This window comes from Triplophysa rosa, linkage group LG23, assembly GCF_024868665.1.
Source record: "Triplophysa rosa linkage group LG23, Trosa_1v2, whole genome shotgun sequence".
NCBI classification, from domain to species: domain Eukaryota; kingdom Metazoa; phylum Chordata; class Actinopteri; order Cypriniformes; family Nemacheilidae; genus Triplophysa; species Triplophysa rosa.
This window is the reverse complement of record NC_079912.1, coordinates 10,549,332-10,569,480: the sequence shown is the minus strand read 5'-3', so window position 1 is coordinate 10,569,480 and position 20,149 is coordinate 10,549,332. Positions and strand designations below refer to the sequence as shown.

Here is a 20,149-nt window from a genome sequence, read left to right as displayed (position 1 = left end):
TGTTCTTTACTCGTCGTGATAAAATCTTACTCTAAGATACCATGCAAGGAACACTTTTGCTTTCACGTTTTATTTGAATCACTTGCAAAAACACAGACCAATAAAGGTAAACAGACGGGACGAAAACATTTTTTTTGTATAATGTATATGCAGATTTATCATAATGCGAATGCAAAATGACAAACAATTCTTCACTTCAATACCTGTCAAACATTTCTAAAGTGTTTATTAGTACAGTTTATTTCAGAATATAGCCTAGCATAAAGGGCAAAACCACGCATTAAGAAACATTAGTAAGCTGAAGCTCATTTCCATGTTTGTTTTTAACAGCCTGGGGAAGATTTATGTATAATTTAATATTTATCAAGAGGAATGATTATTTCTTCATGTCGAGTATGCCACTGCCTGGTCCTCTCCGCTTCGCACTGCAGATGTTACAATACTGCATGCCTGGAACCTGTCAGGCAGAGAGTGATGCAACACACAAAACTGTAAGGGACGTCACTGTATGGATGCTAAATTTGCTATTATAGTGTTTTGACACTATAAAAGCAATTATTAACTTTTTTTTTTTTTTTAATTTGTGCGTCAAAACTCCAAAGCAGGGCACTTGAGTAAAAAGCAACAATAAATAGTAGGTACATGAGACTTACGGTTCCTGGGGATGGAAGACACTCCTTATGGAACATGTGTCTGCAGTGAAAGACCACCACACTGAATGCCTGGGCTGTGTCTGAAACAAGCATCACACACTTGAACATTTTACATCTAAAACTGATTCAGCACAATGGTAAATTGTTGACAAAGACTCAAAGATTCACAGTGACATTAAATAATCAAAAAGTGGGTGGAATACTTGTTGATAAAATGCAATGTATTTGCTATTTTTAGTGATTTTTCATAAATATATTAATTTAATCTTTAACAACTAAGTGCATATCACACAGTTTCATTAAGATGAATTATATTTGCAGTACGGTACTAAAAAACAATACATTACATGATATATTATGTATAGGCACTACATCAGTCATTGGCATGGGCCATTAAGAAACATACAGTAAATGGGATGTTAAAGTAATTCAAATGTACCTGATGGTAGAACAGGAGTGTGGCAGGATTCACAGATGTTTTCCTCTATAAGAACAGAGAGCAACTGAGTTTTTGTGGCATAAAAAAACAGAATTTAGAAAGAGGAAACAAAAACGTTTGGTTACCGTCCACCCGCACTCCTCTCTTCTGTGTTCTGTGCATCCTCTGCAGCAGAGACAGAGAATCCGCCACCAGGATCTTCTTACAACCCTCTCTCAGCAAAATCTATAGTGAGAGACATCAAGAACACAATTACAACATTGCCTTTAATGAAAATGTTTAATTTCCGGATCATTCTATCGCTTCGTGAGGTCACAGGTCAACACACCTGTAGATTATAGTCCTGTAGGATCTTGACCAGTGAGTCCCTAAGATTGGGAATCTCCATTCCTTCTTTAATCCGGTGAATGAGCAGAATGGGATCCACATGTGTGCCGATGTTATTCAGGAGGCCGGTGATAAATGCTAGATTGAAAAGACAAGAGCCGTATTATTTGAATGGTAGGTTACCAAAATGCATTTTCTAAAATTGCGTTTTGAAGAATAACTACAGCATTGCATTGAATTTTCCTACGTGGTTTGTCTATAGAGTAAGAGATGAGATCCTCCCAGAGTTCTCGGTCATCCTGCTCTTTGGCAAACTCAATGGCCTTGTCCACGTCGGCCAGCTCCTCCATGATCATCTGCAGGGCGCGTCTGCAGTTTCCCATACGGCCTAAACACAAACAATAATAACCATAATCATTCAGCTACTGCAATGAAAATCTTACATTTTAGATTTAGACTGATTGTTTTACAAAGACTGCTTCTCCTCTGTCCTTGTGTTTATGATGAAGAAACTCTTCACTTATGTTCCAAGTGTTTAAGACCCCTCTACGACAGAAATGCACAGATGGATGATTCAGAACTCACTGAGCAGGAAGACGGTTTCTTCCACAAAGTGCCTCTGCTGACAGATTTCCAAAGCCTGAACAAGACACAACACAAAGACCCAAACACGTATACCGTTAAAATACATGAAGGAATACTAAACTTTTGTCTTTCAAATAAAAATATTCAAGGAATACTGAAACTATATTGCTATTTACTTCATGCGTGTGCCACTGGACACGTTCGCAAAAATACAAGAAAATTGAAGTCATGTGAAGTCAGGTAATGTTGATCAGACCTTCTCTAGCGGGCAGTGCATGCTCTCTCTGAGGAAGGGCAGCAGGTTGGGTCGATCGAACTCTGCATACAGACTGATCTGCCTCTCGTGATACTTCTGACCATTATGGTGGTCTCGCTTAAACAGCTTGTGCAGATACTGAAGAAAAACAGGACATGAAGAGTCTAACATTGAGACTATAAGACAAGGGAGAACAAAACACATCTGCATGTATTGAGGGGCTCATGTTTAGCAGAGAGAAGGCAAGTTTCCTCACCACGTGTAAGAGCTCTGGTCTGTCTTTTAACTCATCCACTACTTTGTCCATCTGATGGGAGAGAGACACAGATATTCTATAAAGAGAGTTTGTGGAGGTTTAATCAGAAGACCGAGGCCAGTGCTGTGAACTCACCGATATTTTGTCTTCATTATCCAGCAGCATGTCAACAGCTTTCTATGAGAAATAGAAAAAAAGAGGCAGACATATCCTTCAGAGAAATCTCAGACTATAAATCAATTTTTGAAAGCCATCTATAATAAGTTTCATCAGCAAACTTGACGTCTGACATTTGATATAAGTTTCTTTTAAATTGTAAAAGAAAAGTCCTAGTCCTCAATAAGGTCGAAACTGTCTTCGTAAAATAAATGTCGACCTCTTTGTCGAAATCCATGAGCAGGACGATCTTGTCGTTGATGGAGGAGAAGAGGTTGTGTTTGTGAATGAGCTGGTAAACGTCTTTGTGTCTGAGTCGCAGATAGATCTCCAGAGCGCGGTCGTAACGTTGGTCATACGTGTATCTGTGAACACACACATGAATGCATAGTCAGTCATACTTTGTGCACCATAGTTATGTTCCAAACCATTATTACACATTGTGAAAAACTGAATTCATTCAAGCCATCATGAAACTTCCTTCAAAAAGCAACATCCAAAGTAGCTTTAAGTGAAACAAAAAAAAAGAATTTTGATTGGACAGCAAAAGTTAGTTTGATACTACTGGATAATGTTATTTGCCCCAAATACATGGTTACATTAGTCGAAGCATTGAGCTTGAGAAGTTAAAAGAACAGTTCATGTCCCTCGAGTTCTGAATAAATGTCTTTGTTCTGATGAACACAAAGATATTTGGAAGAATGCTTGTAAGTTGTAACCAAACAGTTCTTGGCCACCATTGACTACCGTAGTAGGAAAAGCAGCTTTACAAATTACTTTGTTCTGTTGAACACATAATAAGATATTTTGAAGAATGACGGGAAGCAAACAGTTCCGGGGCACCACTGACAAACATTGTCATTTTTCTACAATGGTAGTCAATGGTGGCCAAGAACTGTTTGGTTAGCGTTCGTCCAAATATCTTTCTCTGTGTTCATCAGAAAGTAATTTATACAGCTTTGGAACAACGCAACGGTGAGCAAATGGGTGACAGAACTTTCATTTTTGGGTGAACTATCCCTATAAGAAGTTTAAAAGGATAGCAGGCATCACTTACAGTTCAGCCAGTGTTGTGAGGAGTGTGCGGTTACTGGGGTCTTTCTTCAGGTGTTCGTTCACTGCCTGAACTATGGCCATGTTGTTATACAGTTCACCAGGCCACTCACGAATCAATGTGGCAAAGCCCTGTGCATAAAACGTCAATGACCTGGAATGACTTTCTTCCACCATTTGCAACATCTTGCACCTATCCACCATCAGCACACGTAATGCACGTTGTAAAAATATTTTTTTGGAAAGACATGTACTTCATAGTCAGTCTTGAGGAACTCATGTAGGATCATCTCATAAATGGCTGGCCGAAGTCGCAGGTCTCCTCTTGGTAAGTACCGGCTGATGGCCTGCGGACAAAGAGAGAGATTTACAATTGTGTGTTCGGGAGATGCCAAATTTATGCAAAATGAAAGATTTATCCAAAGTAATTATCCAAAGTGCGTTTATGGATTTACAGTATTGAAAAGAAAGAAATGCGTGAGTTCAAATCAGCAACACTTACCTTCAACTGGCCGATGGTTTTAAATCTGTACACCTCATTCTCCCAGAGATCCATGTTTTTTCCCAACACTTTTTGGCATTTTCTGTAAATGAGCAGAGAAACAGATAAATACAGAGCTGATATGTGTGCTGGATTGTAAACTGTTATATACTGAACAACTGACTGACATTCAATAAACATCATTTCTTCATTCTATACCTGGCGGCTGCATCGTAATCTCGTCTCTCCACCAGATGATTGATGTACGACATTCCAATTTTCTGTTCACAAACCACAGAAACAGTGATTCCAGGATCAAATCTGAGAGTTAAATCCAGTTCTGACGGAATCGGTTCTGAATACCTTCTCAGATTCCTTAATAAAGACGTGTTTGTTCTTACCTGAACGTCATGGCGTTTGATGTTTTTAAAGCTGATCTCTGCAGCCATCAGTGCCTCCTGTTAAAAGATTCAAATACATCTTTTATTACACTGAAGAACGCGTGATCTGTAGATTTGAGACTGTGGTGAAATGCAAACTGATATTTTGGACACGGACCTCATATTTTTTCTTCTCCAGCAGCCAGTCAATGTGATCATCCTGGTCTCTTTCTTTAGCCACTACGATGTCTTTAGGGCTGATGATGTAGAACAGCGATTCACCCTCAGAGTGTTCTGGAATCACAGCCGTGATGAAAAAGATCACAATTTTTAACGCCTGAATCAATCCGATTGCTTATTACATTGTAAATCTATTCATCGAGAGCTATATGTATCCCTCTGTCCATCCGTACAACCTTCCAGAAGTTTACTTTGGACTTCCTACCGAGTCTGTAGTCCCTGCATTGGTTCTCTTGGAAGTTGCGTACAGTGAGAGCATCAGATGAGATCTCCTCGCATCCCTCTGGTAACGGCTGAATGATGTCCAAACGTGGCCGTGTCCTGAACTCCTCCTCCTGTCACAATTCAAACACTTTAAAAACAAACAAACAATACATTCAGGAACATTCAAGACATCGTTCTATGAGTTTCAGTTGTACCATGTGATCCGAGTTTTCTTTGATGTAGTACAGAGTGACCAGCTGATCTGCTAGAGGTGCCAGTCCACTGATGAAGAACTCCGTCTCAAATGCAGAGACTGCAAGAAATCAGATCAAACATATCAAATGCCACAGCAAGCTTCACCAATAAATGTATACACCTTTGAATAATGATGTCATAGTACCGATCTCAACGTAGCGACTGGGTAGATCTCTCATCTCTGTTGGGTCACGCTCTTTAACAGCGCATATCTGAGACACACAACAAACAAACAAATCAACTCGACTTCGATCCAGGTTTAGAAGTGAGCTAGATGTAAGATGAGTCTGTAAGTTCAAATATTCTTTCTTATATTATAATACTTTGCATGGTTTTGAGTACACACCTTGACAGAAGAGCCCCAGCCGATGATCAGTGTAGTGTTGTCTTTCCAGCACAGACTACAGGGGTACATATCCGGCCTCAGACTGGTGTTGTCCCGCAACACGTTAGTGATGCGCTGTTTGGTGCTGATGTCATAGATTTTCACACCCTGTGCCAATAAAACGATTTTTTCTTTTAAAATGGTTTGACAAAAAGACCATTTCGACCAAAAACGTTAAGAAAAAACAACCAAAAAGAGCCCGTAATAGATTCCATCAAAACTTTTCCAAAAATGTCCAAATGTGACACCTTAAGAAGTTGGCTGATAAAATGCCAAGAGTGTAATTTTGCAAATTCTAGGCAAAGGAGTTAAAAACAAAAGATATACATACTTAAAAAAAATATATATAGTTATAGTAACTACAATTGTAAAAAAGTTTTGATTTCTTTAGGATGCTTCGTCACAAAATAATTCCTACAGTAACAATTGTGTTATTCCATAGTTTAATTAATTTTCCATTATTCTAGGAAGTGACTGAAAAAATATATTAAGAAATGGGTAGTTGACGAATAAACCGTACATGTGTCCTTTGGTGTGACAGCAAAACTTTTGAAGAAAAAACTAACAACGATGATAAATCTCTGCTGTTTTATCTTATACGTATAAATATTAATACTTAAAAATGATCTTTATTAACAGTTTGTTTTCTCATTTTTTGCTGTCACACCACAAGACAAATGTATGGTTTATTTGTCAACAACCCATCTATAAATAAATAAAGGATGAGTCGCAAAGCCTTTAAACGGTAGTGCACATATAACCTCAAAGCTAATAAAAACGAACTAAAAAGCTAACAGACTTGTAGGTTTATTCATGTGTTTTATCGTACGAGATTGTTTGCCCAGGCGATGAGGTTGGCTCACCATTGCACATTGCTGATGTTTCCCTCTCCTTCATGTAGAATAGAGGTCTTCCAGCGGTTCAGCCAGTTCCTCTCATAAAGCAACAGCTGCAGGACACACATAATTCATGTAATATTAATAACCAGTTGCTGATACCAAACAAACAGCCTGAAACACATGTAATGACTGTGTCATAACAGCAGAGGGCAGTCAAACACAGAGCAGTGACAAGCATCTTTCAATACTGATCAAACACCATTTTCATTATTGTAAGATTGCAATATTCTCATATCGATTATAAAAAACTGTTCAAGGATTGAGCTGTATAAGTGCGTAAGTGCATCGTTGGTCTCATTATATTCTTCGTCATGTAATATTCAGACCTCAGCTTTATAACACAAGCAAGCTTGCCACTATTTTTTAAAAGGTCAAACCTTTACAAGATGGAACTCATTTTCTAAAGGCAGTTCTATGAGGCATGTACATGTGTGCAACCAAGGTTATTTCACTTTACTAAAATGAAAACTTTGAAAATGTCTCTGTTCATTGAAATCAAATAAAACATTGACCTACAAATTATGGGGGGAAACTTAACTAAAGGAAAAATTGAAATGTTGCATCAAAAATAAATTGAAATAAGTTTAAAGCACTAAAATTTTAATAATAAACAAAAACTGAAATGAAACTAAAATAGAAATTAATTAATATTATATAGCAACATAAAAAATAAACAAATAAATTATAAAAGGACAAAAGCATATACCAAAATTGCTAAAACTTTAACTAAAATTAACATAAAAACTAAAGATCTAAAAATAAAAGCTAATTTAAAAAAAAGAATAAAACTAAATAAAACTAAAATGAAAACTATAATAACTCTGTGTGCAACACAATGGCGCTCTGAGACAATCAAAGCCTCACTAAAGAATAACATCAAGTGCATGTGGAAAAAGAAAATATTTGACTTGTGAGATGGAAAAATAGGCCCTCTTGACTATTAACTTTCAATGAGGAGGAATTCAAAAACGGTTTGTGATAATAATGCACAAAAAAGGAGACAAGCACTGGACGGATAACCTTGAATCAAACGTGTCAAAAACGCCACACACAATCACTCGCAGTTGACCCGACCCGACCCGACCGCGGAGAAAAAGGCCGAAATAAAAGACGGTTCAATGTCGCCTCGATTCCACACTTTTGGCTGTGTTAACAGATTACAGAGCAGGAATAGGAGTTGACACTCCAAGAGCCGAGCAGACGGAATTGAATTGCCTTTGACAAGACGCGTCTTCAGTGGAAGCCGTATTGATTTTCATGGCAGGGCCGCATTATGGGGACCTTAAGCCAGGGAGACAGAAGGAAGCGAGGAGAAGTGAAAAGAAAACGAAGGGACTTGGTCACCGCGGCAGACAATAGACGCAGTTAATTGCTTCTGATAAACACAATGACGTTACGACGCGAAGCCATTTTATGAGAATCAATCGTGAGGAGGAAAATAAAAATCTTTTGACTTTACGTGAGTGGTATGACACTGCGTCTACACCGGACGCGACCGACGCGACAGGACACAAGGTCTTGTTCTGATTGGATTGTCGCGTCGTGCCGCATCCAGTGTGGACAAAATTGGGTTCTAATGCTGGGTTCACACCAAACGCGAACAATCGCGTTCCACGCTCGTTATTACTCACTTGAGTAACGCGATCTGACAAATATTTTCAACCTTCGCGGAAGACGAGAGTTTGCATCTATACGCGTCTTTGCATTGATTTAGTATGTAATTTACTCGCTCAAAACGCTTAATCTGCGTTTGGTGTGAACCCAGTGTTAGGGGCGATTCACATATCTCGTCTTTTGCGCGCAAGTTCGTTATTTTAAATACAGACACTCGGCAGGCGCGCGCAAATAGGGAGCGCTGCGGTCACGACACATTTTTCTAGGCGCATCGAGATGGAAATACTTCAACTTTACAGAGTGCCGCGCACGCACCGCTGGTCATGTGAAAGAGAAAGCGCCGCGGCTTGCGTTTTCCGCGCAGTTTTAGATGCGAAATGTGAATCGCCCCTAACTGTTCACACCACCAGCGAACTCTGTCACTACTCTCTTGCTACCAGGATGTTAGAAGAAGTTCCTAGCTTATTATTTGCATAAAGTTGAGCAAATATCAACTTTGTTGCGTCGCTAGACACGCCCACTTCCTGTCGCCAATGGTCACTGTCGCTCGTGTCGCCGGCTCTCCGTTGAAATGAATGACATCGCCTCGCTTTGTCGCTGGGTGTCACTGGTGGTGTGAACGCACAGTAATGCGTTCTATTTTCTTGTCGCGTCCGGTGTAGACACGGTGCGAGATTCAGATCGCTCTGCGAAATCTCTAACCGTCAACTTCACAAATACCAGTTGCACTTATTTAAATCTGAGTGTAATGCATTTGCATTCAACTTTTACCTCAAGATCTTTCGATTCAAAACAAGACGCAACCAAACAGATCAACATCTTCTAAGTGCTTTCAACGTGTTCAACTATCTGCGACTTGGGTCGGTAGCATTTTGTCTTTTGAAAAATGAGTGTGTATATGTTTAGTCCATAAGCCGAAGAGTGTTCTACATGTTGCGAACACTATGGCACTCTGTGTAATGACTGTTATTTATTGCGCAAGAAGAGACAACATCTCTTTAGTGAACAACACTTTTGAGAAAATGGACCACTCTCTCTTTCGCTCGTGTTGACCCTGGTGTAAGGCCAATACGGTAAGAGCGTTTCACGCCAAACAGCTCGAGTAACCGCTTTACACGGCACTCGACACGACAAAAATGATCCCATTCTAATAATTTAGTTTAACCCTCAGTGCTGAAATCTCAAGAGCATGAAATGAACGAGAACACAAAAAAACAACAATAAAACATAGCTTTGGTCCTGAAGCGTGGAGTATGCTTTTGTTTTTTCTTCTATTCTATTAAAAACAAAAAGTTTACAGGTTTATTACAATCATTGTCAAAAATACATTTGTATATTTATTGACTTTTTGACACTTTCTTATTAAAAATGTAGAGGATTTTATTTGAAGAGAAATGACAAATGGAAGACAAATATGAGCCAGGTTCAAACATAGCCTCCCACGCTTGAGCACTGAGGCTCAACAATTCTGAAGTATGAAGTTAACCGCGCTAAACCACGGCTCGGATTCCCAACTTATTTTGAAGCACTGGATGTGACATTTTCAGTCAAAACTTGAAACATAATTTCTCATTGAATGTATTTAGTACCAATATATTGAAACATCAGTTTATATTTAACTAAACCCCTGATGACAGAGTCCAGACATCAGAAAAATATCAGTCTATGCACAAGTTTTCTATTTTAAAGAGCGAAAAATGCATGCGTTACGCATGTGACAAAAAGGATGCACTTTTTTGAGACAACAACATACTTTGTAGGATTTCTGTGAATTAAAAGCGACAATATCCAACAAATGGAGAAGGGATGGCTCTTTATAGAACATAACATAGTTACTATATTTTATTTTCATATGCCTGTTTATGAGGAACATGGACGGTCATGGATGTGACAATTCACTTACCTGACTTTAAAACCACAAATAAGTGCTTTGGGTTTTTAAACCACCAAATACTGACATCTGACCTACCAGAATGGACGAGACGTTAAACTGAGGTCCTGAGTCATTAAAAATCCCATGGCACTTCTCGTAAAAGAGTCGGGGTGTAACCCCGGTGTCCTGCCCAGATTCCCTCCACTGGCCCTTGTCAATCTTGGCCTCCTAATGTTCCCCACCCTCTGAATTGGCTCTGTCTCTCTCCTCTCCACCTATAGCTGGTGTGTGGTGAGCGCAAGGCGCCGTCGTATCATCTAGGTGGATGCTGCACATTGGTGGTGGTTTGAGGAGAGACCCCCCCCTCAAATGATTGTAAAGCGCTTTGGGTGTCATTCATTCATTGTAACGTTGACATGTGCATGGAATCACCCACCTACCTTATTTCCCCCAGTCACAAACTGTTTATTGTTGGACTTGCTGAACTGAGGGTGCAGCGCCACGACCTGAGATTAAAACAGGAGATGCTTTAGATATCTGAGGTAACACCAATATCCACTGCAGCATTTCTAAAGCCCTCAGAGTGAGTTTAACTGCATCCAGTGTGAAAACATGCTCAATACGTTCCTTTCAACGCAGGAAAAGTTAAAGAATTGATCCACGCAGTCTAAAACACAAAAGTATTGATATAACCAGATGACAGCACTAGCTCTTTTAAATGCGTGCGGTAGGTGACATCTCTCACGCTCGACAAAAAGGCAGCTCATGCATGATATGAAATGCCCCAGAGAAATCAATTAAGACTAGCAACACGCTGAAATTACATTGTTTTTGAGAATTATCAATGCCCGAACTGACAGGAAATCGAAATCGGAGGCGATTTCCCATCAGGCGTGAAAAAACATGGCAGCATTAAGCGCAATAAGTTACCTTGATGGGACAGTCGAAGTTTTCGTGGAAGCCCTCCCTGGTGTACAAGCCGAACACTTGCACCTGCGAAAACAAAAGAAAGAGGAATGGGAAAGTTAAAGACGACAAACTGACATGTCTTTAAAGGGAAATCACAGCGGTCTGGAGATGCATTTCGTAATGGTGGATGACTAGCGCAAAGCATTATAAAAGCATCGGGCTATCCGGTGGGTGAGTTAACCATCTACCAGACTCCCAATTAGCGGAAAGGTCAACTTTTCCTGCCCTCGTGAGCCTTTATGCTGTGCGTCAGTCCCCGTCGGCTACAAACAAGCTGTAACACAACAAATCAAAAACACCTGTCTGAACGAAACAAAAGGAATCTCAATGAGTGTGAGGTTTAAAAACTAGCAAAACAACAAAAACGCAAAGCAAGAGCTTGTATTCAAGATGACGATAGAGATGGAAACTGTTCCCTTCAATTTGTCTTTTAAAACATGGAATACTCAGCTTGTCTGATACTTTTCAAAGTGCGGTCCACCGGTTGAGGCGTGTAATGTTTTTCTCAACATCTTGAACTTGTTAAACCCAATAATGTTCGATGTTGCGAACACCCCAAAGGCTGTTTCTCCTAAAAAAAAACGTGTCATATTTTGCGTAACATCGACAGCACGGTGGCCAGTAAGTGGAGCAGGGATTAACCGCGCGCGGGAGCGAACAATGGCCCTCACATTGATTTTAATTGGTGTAGGTTCAGGGGGCGAGACAAGATCTGGCTTTCACTGTAGGACCAGGGGGAGCCACGGCCTATCGCGGAACAGATCGGCATGAGAAAGTGCTGATGATTAGCCTCGGCGGGCTGATAACAGCCAGCTTGTGATCAATGAGCAGATACTGTAGATCGAAAAAAGCGATGGAAATCACAAGAGCGGTGGAAAAGAGTTATTTTTATAACACGTTTTAAAAGGAACACAAATGCATTGATGCGGTTTCCGAAGGTGTCGGAGTTGACGGTATTGTATGGGAAGATGCTACATCATGCTGTTTAAATAAGAGAATTGCATGAAACTCAAGTCAACAACTGCATAGACTCAAAGCTTTGAATGATTTTAGATCTAACAGGCCATGGCATTTGAAGTGAGTGCGCAATTCTCACCTTTCCATCTTCAGAGCAGACGCCAACATGCTCACCACTCTCATCCAAACTAATATGGTTTATCTTCACTGGACTCTATGAGAAGGGCACCGAAAAAAGAGAGTACCAAAAACAACTTTTAAAGCACTATAGTGTAAAAATGATAGTCAGGTTATATAATAAAAACAGATATGAACCTACAAATTTGTTACCATTTAAAAATGGGGTGTAACAATAGACATATTCCATGATGATATATACAATAAACAATATTGGGTTCACTATTATGATTATAACAGATTTTGAACAAAATTTAAATATGAGATTTATTCCCAAAACATCATCATGTTGTTGAAATTGTTGAAGAACAACAATCTAGATTCTAGATTTAATTGAACATTAATAAATTCAATAAATATTAAGTTAAATTTGAATAACCTAACTTCTTAAAGCAGTAAAAGCCCTACAAAAATAAATACGGTATATATTATATACTGTATGTTGCCTCAAGTCACATGTTAGCAGCTCAACCAATAGGATTAAATGGATCGATATCATATCATAAAAAATCGCCATATGAGATATATTGTTGTTACACCCCTAAAACACGCCCCAAAAACATATACTGTATATATTATATATGTTACCACAGGTCACATGTTAGAAGCTCAACCAATAGGGTTGAACAGATATCATAAACAATCGCCTTGGCTCGAAGATAAATCTTTTCTAAGATCTCAGAAATGCAATATATTGTTCTACACCTAAAAAAAAGTAATTTCAAACAGTTCCATCATGGTTTAATTGGCTTCCACCAGAAAACATTGTTTACCAGCTTAAATCTGCAATCTGTAACTTTACATAATTATCTGTACTTGTGTTATAAATCATCATTATAAACTTCTTGTTGTGAATCGGGGTAAGGAGGCAGTTTTTAACACTATTGTCGCACGGATGCCCCATAACTAATTTGTATTTTGAACCCGAAAAAGTTACAGCTTGCAGCTTTAAATACGAATGGATGCATAACAACTACCGTGACAGGATTTCAGACGTACAATTTCAAACTTCTGTGTAACATTTCCTTGGATGTCCAGCAGGTAAACCTTCCCAAAGTGTGTCCCGAGAGCCAGGAACTGCAAGCAACAAGGAACAAAAACGTGAACCATACAAGTCAAAACCACGGGATATCTGGCACTTATACAGACTTAAAAGCTGTGGTGAAGGTATTAAAAATGAGTTTTAAAAGGGATGGCTGTGAAGCCTCAGTGTTTGTGCGTGTATGCCAGTGTGAGTTTGTGTGTGTGGTTTCGGCCGGTCCCCTCGAGGGCAAAAAGTGTGAAATTGCTGGAGGACAGAAAAGCCTATTTATCAGGGCGCCCCAGTGTGAAATAGCGTTTTTTCCTCCACAAAACGCTTCAACATAATATATGCACCACAGGTCACACTTCTCTTCTCTACACACCAGTGAAACACTTCGCCTGTCACACTAATGCAATTACATTTTGGGGTTTAACGTAAGAAAACATTTGCCATTATCTCGTGAATTCGCAATATTACTGCTAGCAAATTCCACATTTATGTCATCAATAAAATAAAAATAAATTAAAACTTGCTCTAGTTTTGGAGTTTTCTAATTTTCTAGGTTTCTGGTTTTACTTTTTTTAAAAATATAAATTATACAATCCTTCTGTACTAAATGAAAAGATATTTAATGTGAAATAAGAAAAAATTGTGTTATCCATAAAAAATTGATAGGCTTGTAAAAAGTGAGAGGACGAATAAAAAATGAATGCTTAGTGATGTCATCCAAAGGTGCTGTTTCAGAGGGAAAGCAAGTTATTCATTTTCATACAATTCCTATTACCTCATGATTAGGAAGTACAAAAAGAATATAAATAGTTTTTCTTAAAAAACAATGTTTGATTAATTACATTATATATACATTTATACATAAATTACTGTATAATTAATTAATAAGGTGTATGAAACTAAATCACTTTTGATCTAATGTAAATATGGAGATGTTTAAAGAGCCTGGTTCACACCAGCAGAATGGACCCTCTTTTGAAACGGCATCCAGCTTTACACCCTAAAACACAAACTGAATGAGCCCATCTTCAGAACTGCGGTTACCCCGTGTTCAAACACTCGCGCACACACACGCACACACACACACACACCTGTTTATATGTGTACAGAGCTCACCCTGTCGCGGCACACCGCACTGCCCCATGCTTCACTGCAGTCTATAATGAAATGCTTATATTTACAGGCACAGTCGAGCATGTCCAACAGAACCTCCGCAATCTCCCCAAATAAAATCAGCCCAAAATAAATAAATAAAAGCGGTGGCCTCACCAGCCTCAGTGGCTCTTAAAGGGATTTATCAAAATGAAATTGCTGAAATGAAATTTGGATCACTGGCACTTAAAATATGAGGCAACATTAGGGGTGTGAGCGCGTAAGATGTGGTGGAACGCAGACGCAGCAGTGCTTTAAAAAGACAGAACGAAAGTGATAGACATAGAGTGCATGGGTAAGAAAAGGGAATAAAACGAGGACTCTCATTGGAAATTCAGCTTTTGAACGTCTCTGTTGCAAGCTTGCCTTTTTTGGAGAAGCGGAAGGGGAGGAGGAGGTCCCGAGGGAAAAAGCAGGAAAAGTGTAGGGGGGGGTAAAAATCAATAGCGGTTAATAAAACATCAGGTGAGGAGACATAACTAGGTATGACTACTCCTCCACAGCGTCCGTGCATGAGTGAACCAGCTGCCATGACGATTAACCAGCCCACGTAGAATGTTCCACCAACAAAAACATCAAGACGGCGAAAAACTGAAAGAGGACAGGAGAAAAAGACACAGAAATCTAAAAGAGGAGGAAATGAAAAGGAAATCAGCGAAGGGTTGGTGGCCCGTGAGTGTTTGTGCGAGCACCTTTCTGAGAGAATGTGTTGAATGGTCAGAGAATGGTCAAAATGTTGTTTTCATAACTGTGATAGAGTGCATATAATACATTTATTTGTAAATAAATTCTTAGTTACCAACACACGGAAAAAATAAAAAAATTCTCACAGAGGAAATAAAGGATTAACATGTGGAATACAATAAAAAAATGTAATAAACAAATTAGAAAAAATCTATTAAATTTCAAATACAAATAATGTTCAAACAATTCCAATTCAAAAAATGTAATTGCTAGTATTGTTATATTTAAAATTCAGAATTCTTGAAATTCAGATGACTTTAAACAAAATGTTTGAATATTAAAATATAAAATTTCAAGTAAAAGTTAAAAATCAATTTATCACAGATTATTTATCATTTTCCAAAGTATCATTTAAAGACACAAAATGTACACACGCATCATGCCTCAAGTATTGCACTTGATCAGTGAATAAATACATGCAAAAGAACGTTTAAGCACCTTGTCATGCACCGTCATGCAGCTGGCTGCATCCTTCTGTAGGATCTCTGTCACGCCATTGGTCAGCCGCTCGTACTTCAGTTTAGGCTCCTCCTCAGTGTCCTCCTCCTGATAAAACACACAAACCTCATCAGCTCTGAATCTTCAAATCAACTTTATTTAAAGCAATATGAGAGTCAAATTCGCACGGCTAGTCACATCTTATTAAGCAATTGAACATCTTCTAACAAGTATTCCAACAAGCATTCCCCTCTCTGTTCATAAGACATCTTAAAAGAGTCCTTACTGTAATGCAATACACAAATGGCTTCACATAAAAAAATAGATTCTGATGCAAATTATACTGTATATTTACACAGCGCTCAAGTAACCTGGTGCTGTAAGACCACAAGCAGACTGGAGGTAATGTCCAGTCACCGCCGACTTCCCTTGTCCATTTCCTTTTCTGGCCAGATGTGAAATTTCTAATGCCTGCGCATTTGTCATGGTCTACAAAGCCATTAAAGACAAGAATGGAGAGAAATAGAGAGGGGGGAATTCTTGACAAACTTTGTACGGTGGGGAGGGGCGGATAATATCTCTCCTGTTTCATATCCCATAATTTCTTCCTCTTGTTAGTGTTTGCCATCGCCACGGCGATGTGGTGGATGAGTGTTGTGCCTCATTCCCCGCCGCTCCTAATTGGTGCCCTGGGGAGCAGGGGATGAAGGGAAGTCTGTCTTTAATTGCCCCTTTTCTGGAGTGGTGTGACCGTCCACACACTCTTTTTCTGCTCATCCTTCATTCTCTCCTCTTGTCTCTCTAGTTAGAAACTTTGCAACGCTACGCTGAAGCATTGGGTCTCAGAATCACAGATTAACGTCAAACGCTGCCAGCATCTCTCCTCATTTCACTGCATGACATCACATTTAGACGCTGTGGCATGTTTACTGTATTTCCAGCTTTGAGAGCTGTTTTCTTCTCTTCGGAGGTTAGACGGATTTATGACGTTAATGTATTCTGAACAAAGGGTATAATGCTTAAACAGTTTGAGAGTTTTTTTGCGTTTATTTAGTTAAACTTGCTCCAGTCGTGTATGCATTATGGAAAGCATTGATATATAACTAAAGTTAATCGAAAGAGACATTCTTTTTTTGACCCACAGAAGAATGTCATTATACAGTGCATGTAACGACAGAAGTTGGGTTTTTGAGTAAATTCCTTTAAATGTACAACCAACTGAAATCATCATGGAGAGAAAGGCAAAATGAAGAACACGCAGATGAGTGAGGTGTTCATCTGAGATCTGATTTCTACACAACCTCCAATACCTCCATGATAACATCAGGATTTGTTCTAGTGGGGATGGGGAGAGAAGGAGAGAGAAAAAAGAGAGAGCGAGAGGACAGGATAGCTATACTTTTTGTTTAATTTTTGTTGAACAGCTTGTCTAGAATAGAGGGTATGCATTGACGTCACTCTCCCATGTGACCATGTCGAGACAAATCCTGGAACACGCTGCCTTGGGTGGCAAAACGCCTAACAAAATGGCTGATGAGAATTGGAGAAATAAAGAAATTGTGACTAAACAAGCAATTATTTGCTGAAATTACAGGCAGCTGGACTCAACAGTGATCCTTACGACTTCCCTACGATTTACAAAGGAATCAGGTGTTCCTGGACACTGAAATGTTGCGCGGAATTGCGTTTCCTGATGTTGAAAGCAGTCATTTTGTGGAGTGTTTTGCCACCCACGGGAGCGTGCTCCGGCATGTTCACGTGGTAAAGTGACGACACGTCCATAGTACCCTCTGTTGTTCAGTTCATCTTAACATGCTATTCTCTGTATTACTTGAAGTCGGCATGAAATTAAAAATGATAATCATAACTGTTTTACACAGTGGTGAAGTGTTTATTAAATTTTGTTATCCGTGCACATCTTTTTTTTATTCATTTGCACATGTAATCTTTAATAATAACGTTAACCTCCTCCCCCCTCGAAACAACCTCTCTTCACTTCTGGTCACGAGGAATGGCGCGAGGGCGGGGCTGCAATGACTGACAGATTGCAAACATTCACCTTTTAATGATGCAATCAGTTGTCGTGGATGAAATCAAGTCCCGCCCTACATTTTCTCTCATTTCAGAAGTCGTTTCACTCGGATATACGTCATGATATGGAAAAAAAGACAATCGCTTCTTCCGTTTCATGCCGACTTTAAAGACAATGTTAAGCACACTTTTATTAAACCTGCACTCAGGCAATTCCAGCGTTACGGATGTGACATAAAAACGCTCAGGGAATGTATTTGTTACCAATATACTTAACCATTTGTTTATATTTTACTGAACGCTTGTTGATAGAGTTTAAACATCAGAAAAATAGTCAAGTCTATGCACAAGTTTTCTATTTTAAAAAAGGGAAATGAACATGCGTTATGGATGTGACAAAAAATGGACAGGGTTTTTGGGAGACGACTTTGTAGGATTTCTGTGAATTATAATGCACAATCCTGAAGCAATTATACCCAACAAATGGAGAAGGGATGCCTCTTCACAGAACATAAAATAGTTTGTTTATTTTCATTTCCATGTGCCCATTTATGAAGAATATGTACAGTTATGGATGTGACAATCTTGAAAATGGCACTTACCTGACTATGAAAAATCATGCAATAAAAATAAAACAAATGCTTTAAAAACTTGAAGAGAGACCTCACATGAGTATTCGAACCACAAAATTATATATTACTTTATATAATGTGATAACATTTTATCTGACTTTGACATGTCGGATTCACTGCACAGTTAAGAAAGAATTAATAAGGTGTGATTGGCATTATGATGGTACAATAGTGTGTAAACTGGAAAAGCGTCAGTAAATAGAGTTAGCGGCTATTCAAATTTCGCGTCTAAAGCCATGCTGAAAACGCGAGCCGCGCCTCTTTCTCTAGTCAAATGACCCGCGACACTGAAAAGTAGAACTATTTCCATCTCCATGCGGTGCCGACGCGAATAAAAAATGAGCGCGTCGCTCCCTGTACATTTCAAACAACGATCTTGCGCAAAACACGCGAAATGTGAATCGCCCCTTACAGAGCAATTCAGATGCCGTGTAATGGACCTCCACTGGACGTCTCACTCAACCTGGGCTCCAAAGTAGGGTCTAATGTCAATAATGACACATCTAATGTCAAATGCTTTTGGATTTAAAAAATCCTACATGCAGTGGCATACATTTAAGCCGTATGAAAACATGGAGATATGTCACTGCATTAGATATCACAGTAAAATCATCCAAATTCAATAAAACCCAATGATATCTGGTACACAAATGTTGTTTGAGCCTTTCTTAAAACGAAACTGTCACACTTACTACGGTCATGATCCACTATCAAGTCTGAGAGCCATTATACAGTAACCGTGTCCAAATACTTATATTATCATATGAAGACTGTGCTTGTGGTATCATTCATTAAAATAAATGAATGACAACTGTTTAACATTGGTTATAATGCAAAAGAAAGGAGACTAGCCAGATCAGATAATATATTGTAATATTTTTTATAGGGTTCTAACTACTAAATAAAATAGATGCCTATTCAGATATGTGTAGTAATGTTATTATTATGACAAAAACAGACTAAACATTACCTCAGAGTCATCTGTTGACTCTTCACTTGGTTTTCTTCCCTGGAAAACAGATAAACACATGTTTGATGTTAAAATAAGAAAAATTATAATCCTACAAATTTGCATAATCAATATTAGTTTAAATAAAGTTAGTTTTTCTCACACTCAAACACAAATACACGTGATAGCAAAGGGAAACGCTAAATGCATCAAAGAATATAGCAATTAACTAAACGTTGTCTATAATGAAGGACACGAGGTTATAATTAAACTAGCTGTCATCATAAGATTGGCGGTGATATTAGTAGATGCCTAGTCCTGTTAGCCTGTCAGCTTGTTTGTCACACGTCTTTGAAATATATGACATTGACTGATTAAAGCGCAATCTCGAATAGCCTAAATGCAGTAAAAGCTAAGCATGTACAAACAACACATACAGTATTACACAGTGCTCTGTAGCCTGTCATTTGACAACAGAAGTGTTCAAAAGCCTACCTGGTCCTCCACTTCCGACATGATACAAGCTTCGTTTGGGCAGAAATTACGTCGATTCCGTTTCAGTTTTCTAACCTAATGCCTGTCATTAGTAATAACTATTTTATTAATACTCATAAACGTAACTTTGCTAAATCAAATGCTTGTAAAGCAGCACAGCTACTCATATCTCATCACGGGCGCTGAACACAATCACATGACAAAACAGGAAGTGTCGAAGGTGCATCATGGGATATGTAGTTTAAAAGCATGCTCATTTGGACATTTTCTCCAAGGTTATGCAAATCAATTTTATTTTAATTTAGTTTTATTTTATTATTGTTAAACACGTTTTCTTCTACCTTCTAGATCTAAATTAAATGAATAGTGATGAAACATTTGCAGATAAAACACTAAATGTCATCACATAATTCAGCTGACCCCTAAGAGTTTGATTTGACCCTGTATTTTTTTGCTCAGTCTAATACATCAGTCAAAAATAAGACGTATGCTGAGATATAATTTAACTTTGAATTC

At 38.7% G+C, this 20,149-nt stretch overlaps 1 protein-coding gene across 1 annotated transcript; it reads right to left on the bottom strand.

Annotated features, from left to right (window-relative positions):
* Window positions 1-51: 51 nt before the first annotated feature.
* On the bottom strand, window positions 52-19,825 carry vps41 (VPS41 subunit of HOPS complex). The gene is given in 29 exon segments (XM_057322470.1): window positions 52-457; window positions 654-733; window positions 1,093-1,137; window positions 1,218-1,317; window positions 1,421-1,557; window positions 1,667-1,807; window positions 2,005-2,059; window positions 2,261-2,398; window positions 2,517-2,567; window positions 2,652-2,693; window positions 2,893-3,037; window positions 3,730-3,857; window positions 3,980-4,072; window positions 4,228-4,309; window positions 4,426-4,487; window positions 4,608-4,664; window positions 4,765-4,880; window positions 5,032-5,161; window positions 5,246-5,343; window positions 5,431-5,497; window positions 5,632-5,778; window positions 6,500-6,619; window positions 10,497-10,562; window positions 10,987-11,049; window positions 12,122-12,196; window positions 13,159-13,236; window positions 15,527-15,634; window positions 19,160-19,198; window positions 19,634-19,825. Coding segments are annotated over 29 exon segments (2,565 nt in total). The 5' UTR covers window positions 19,655-19,825; the 3' UTR covers window positions 52-376.
* Between the last annotated feature and the right edge of the window lie 324 nt (window positions 19,826-20,149).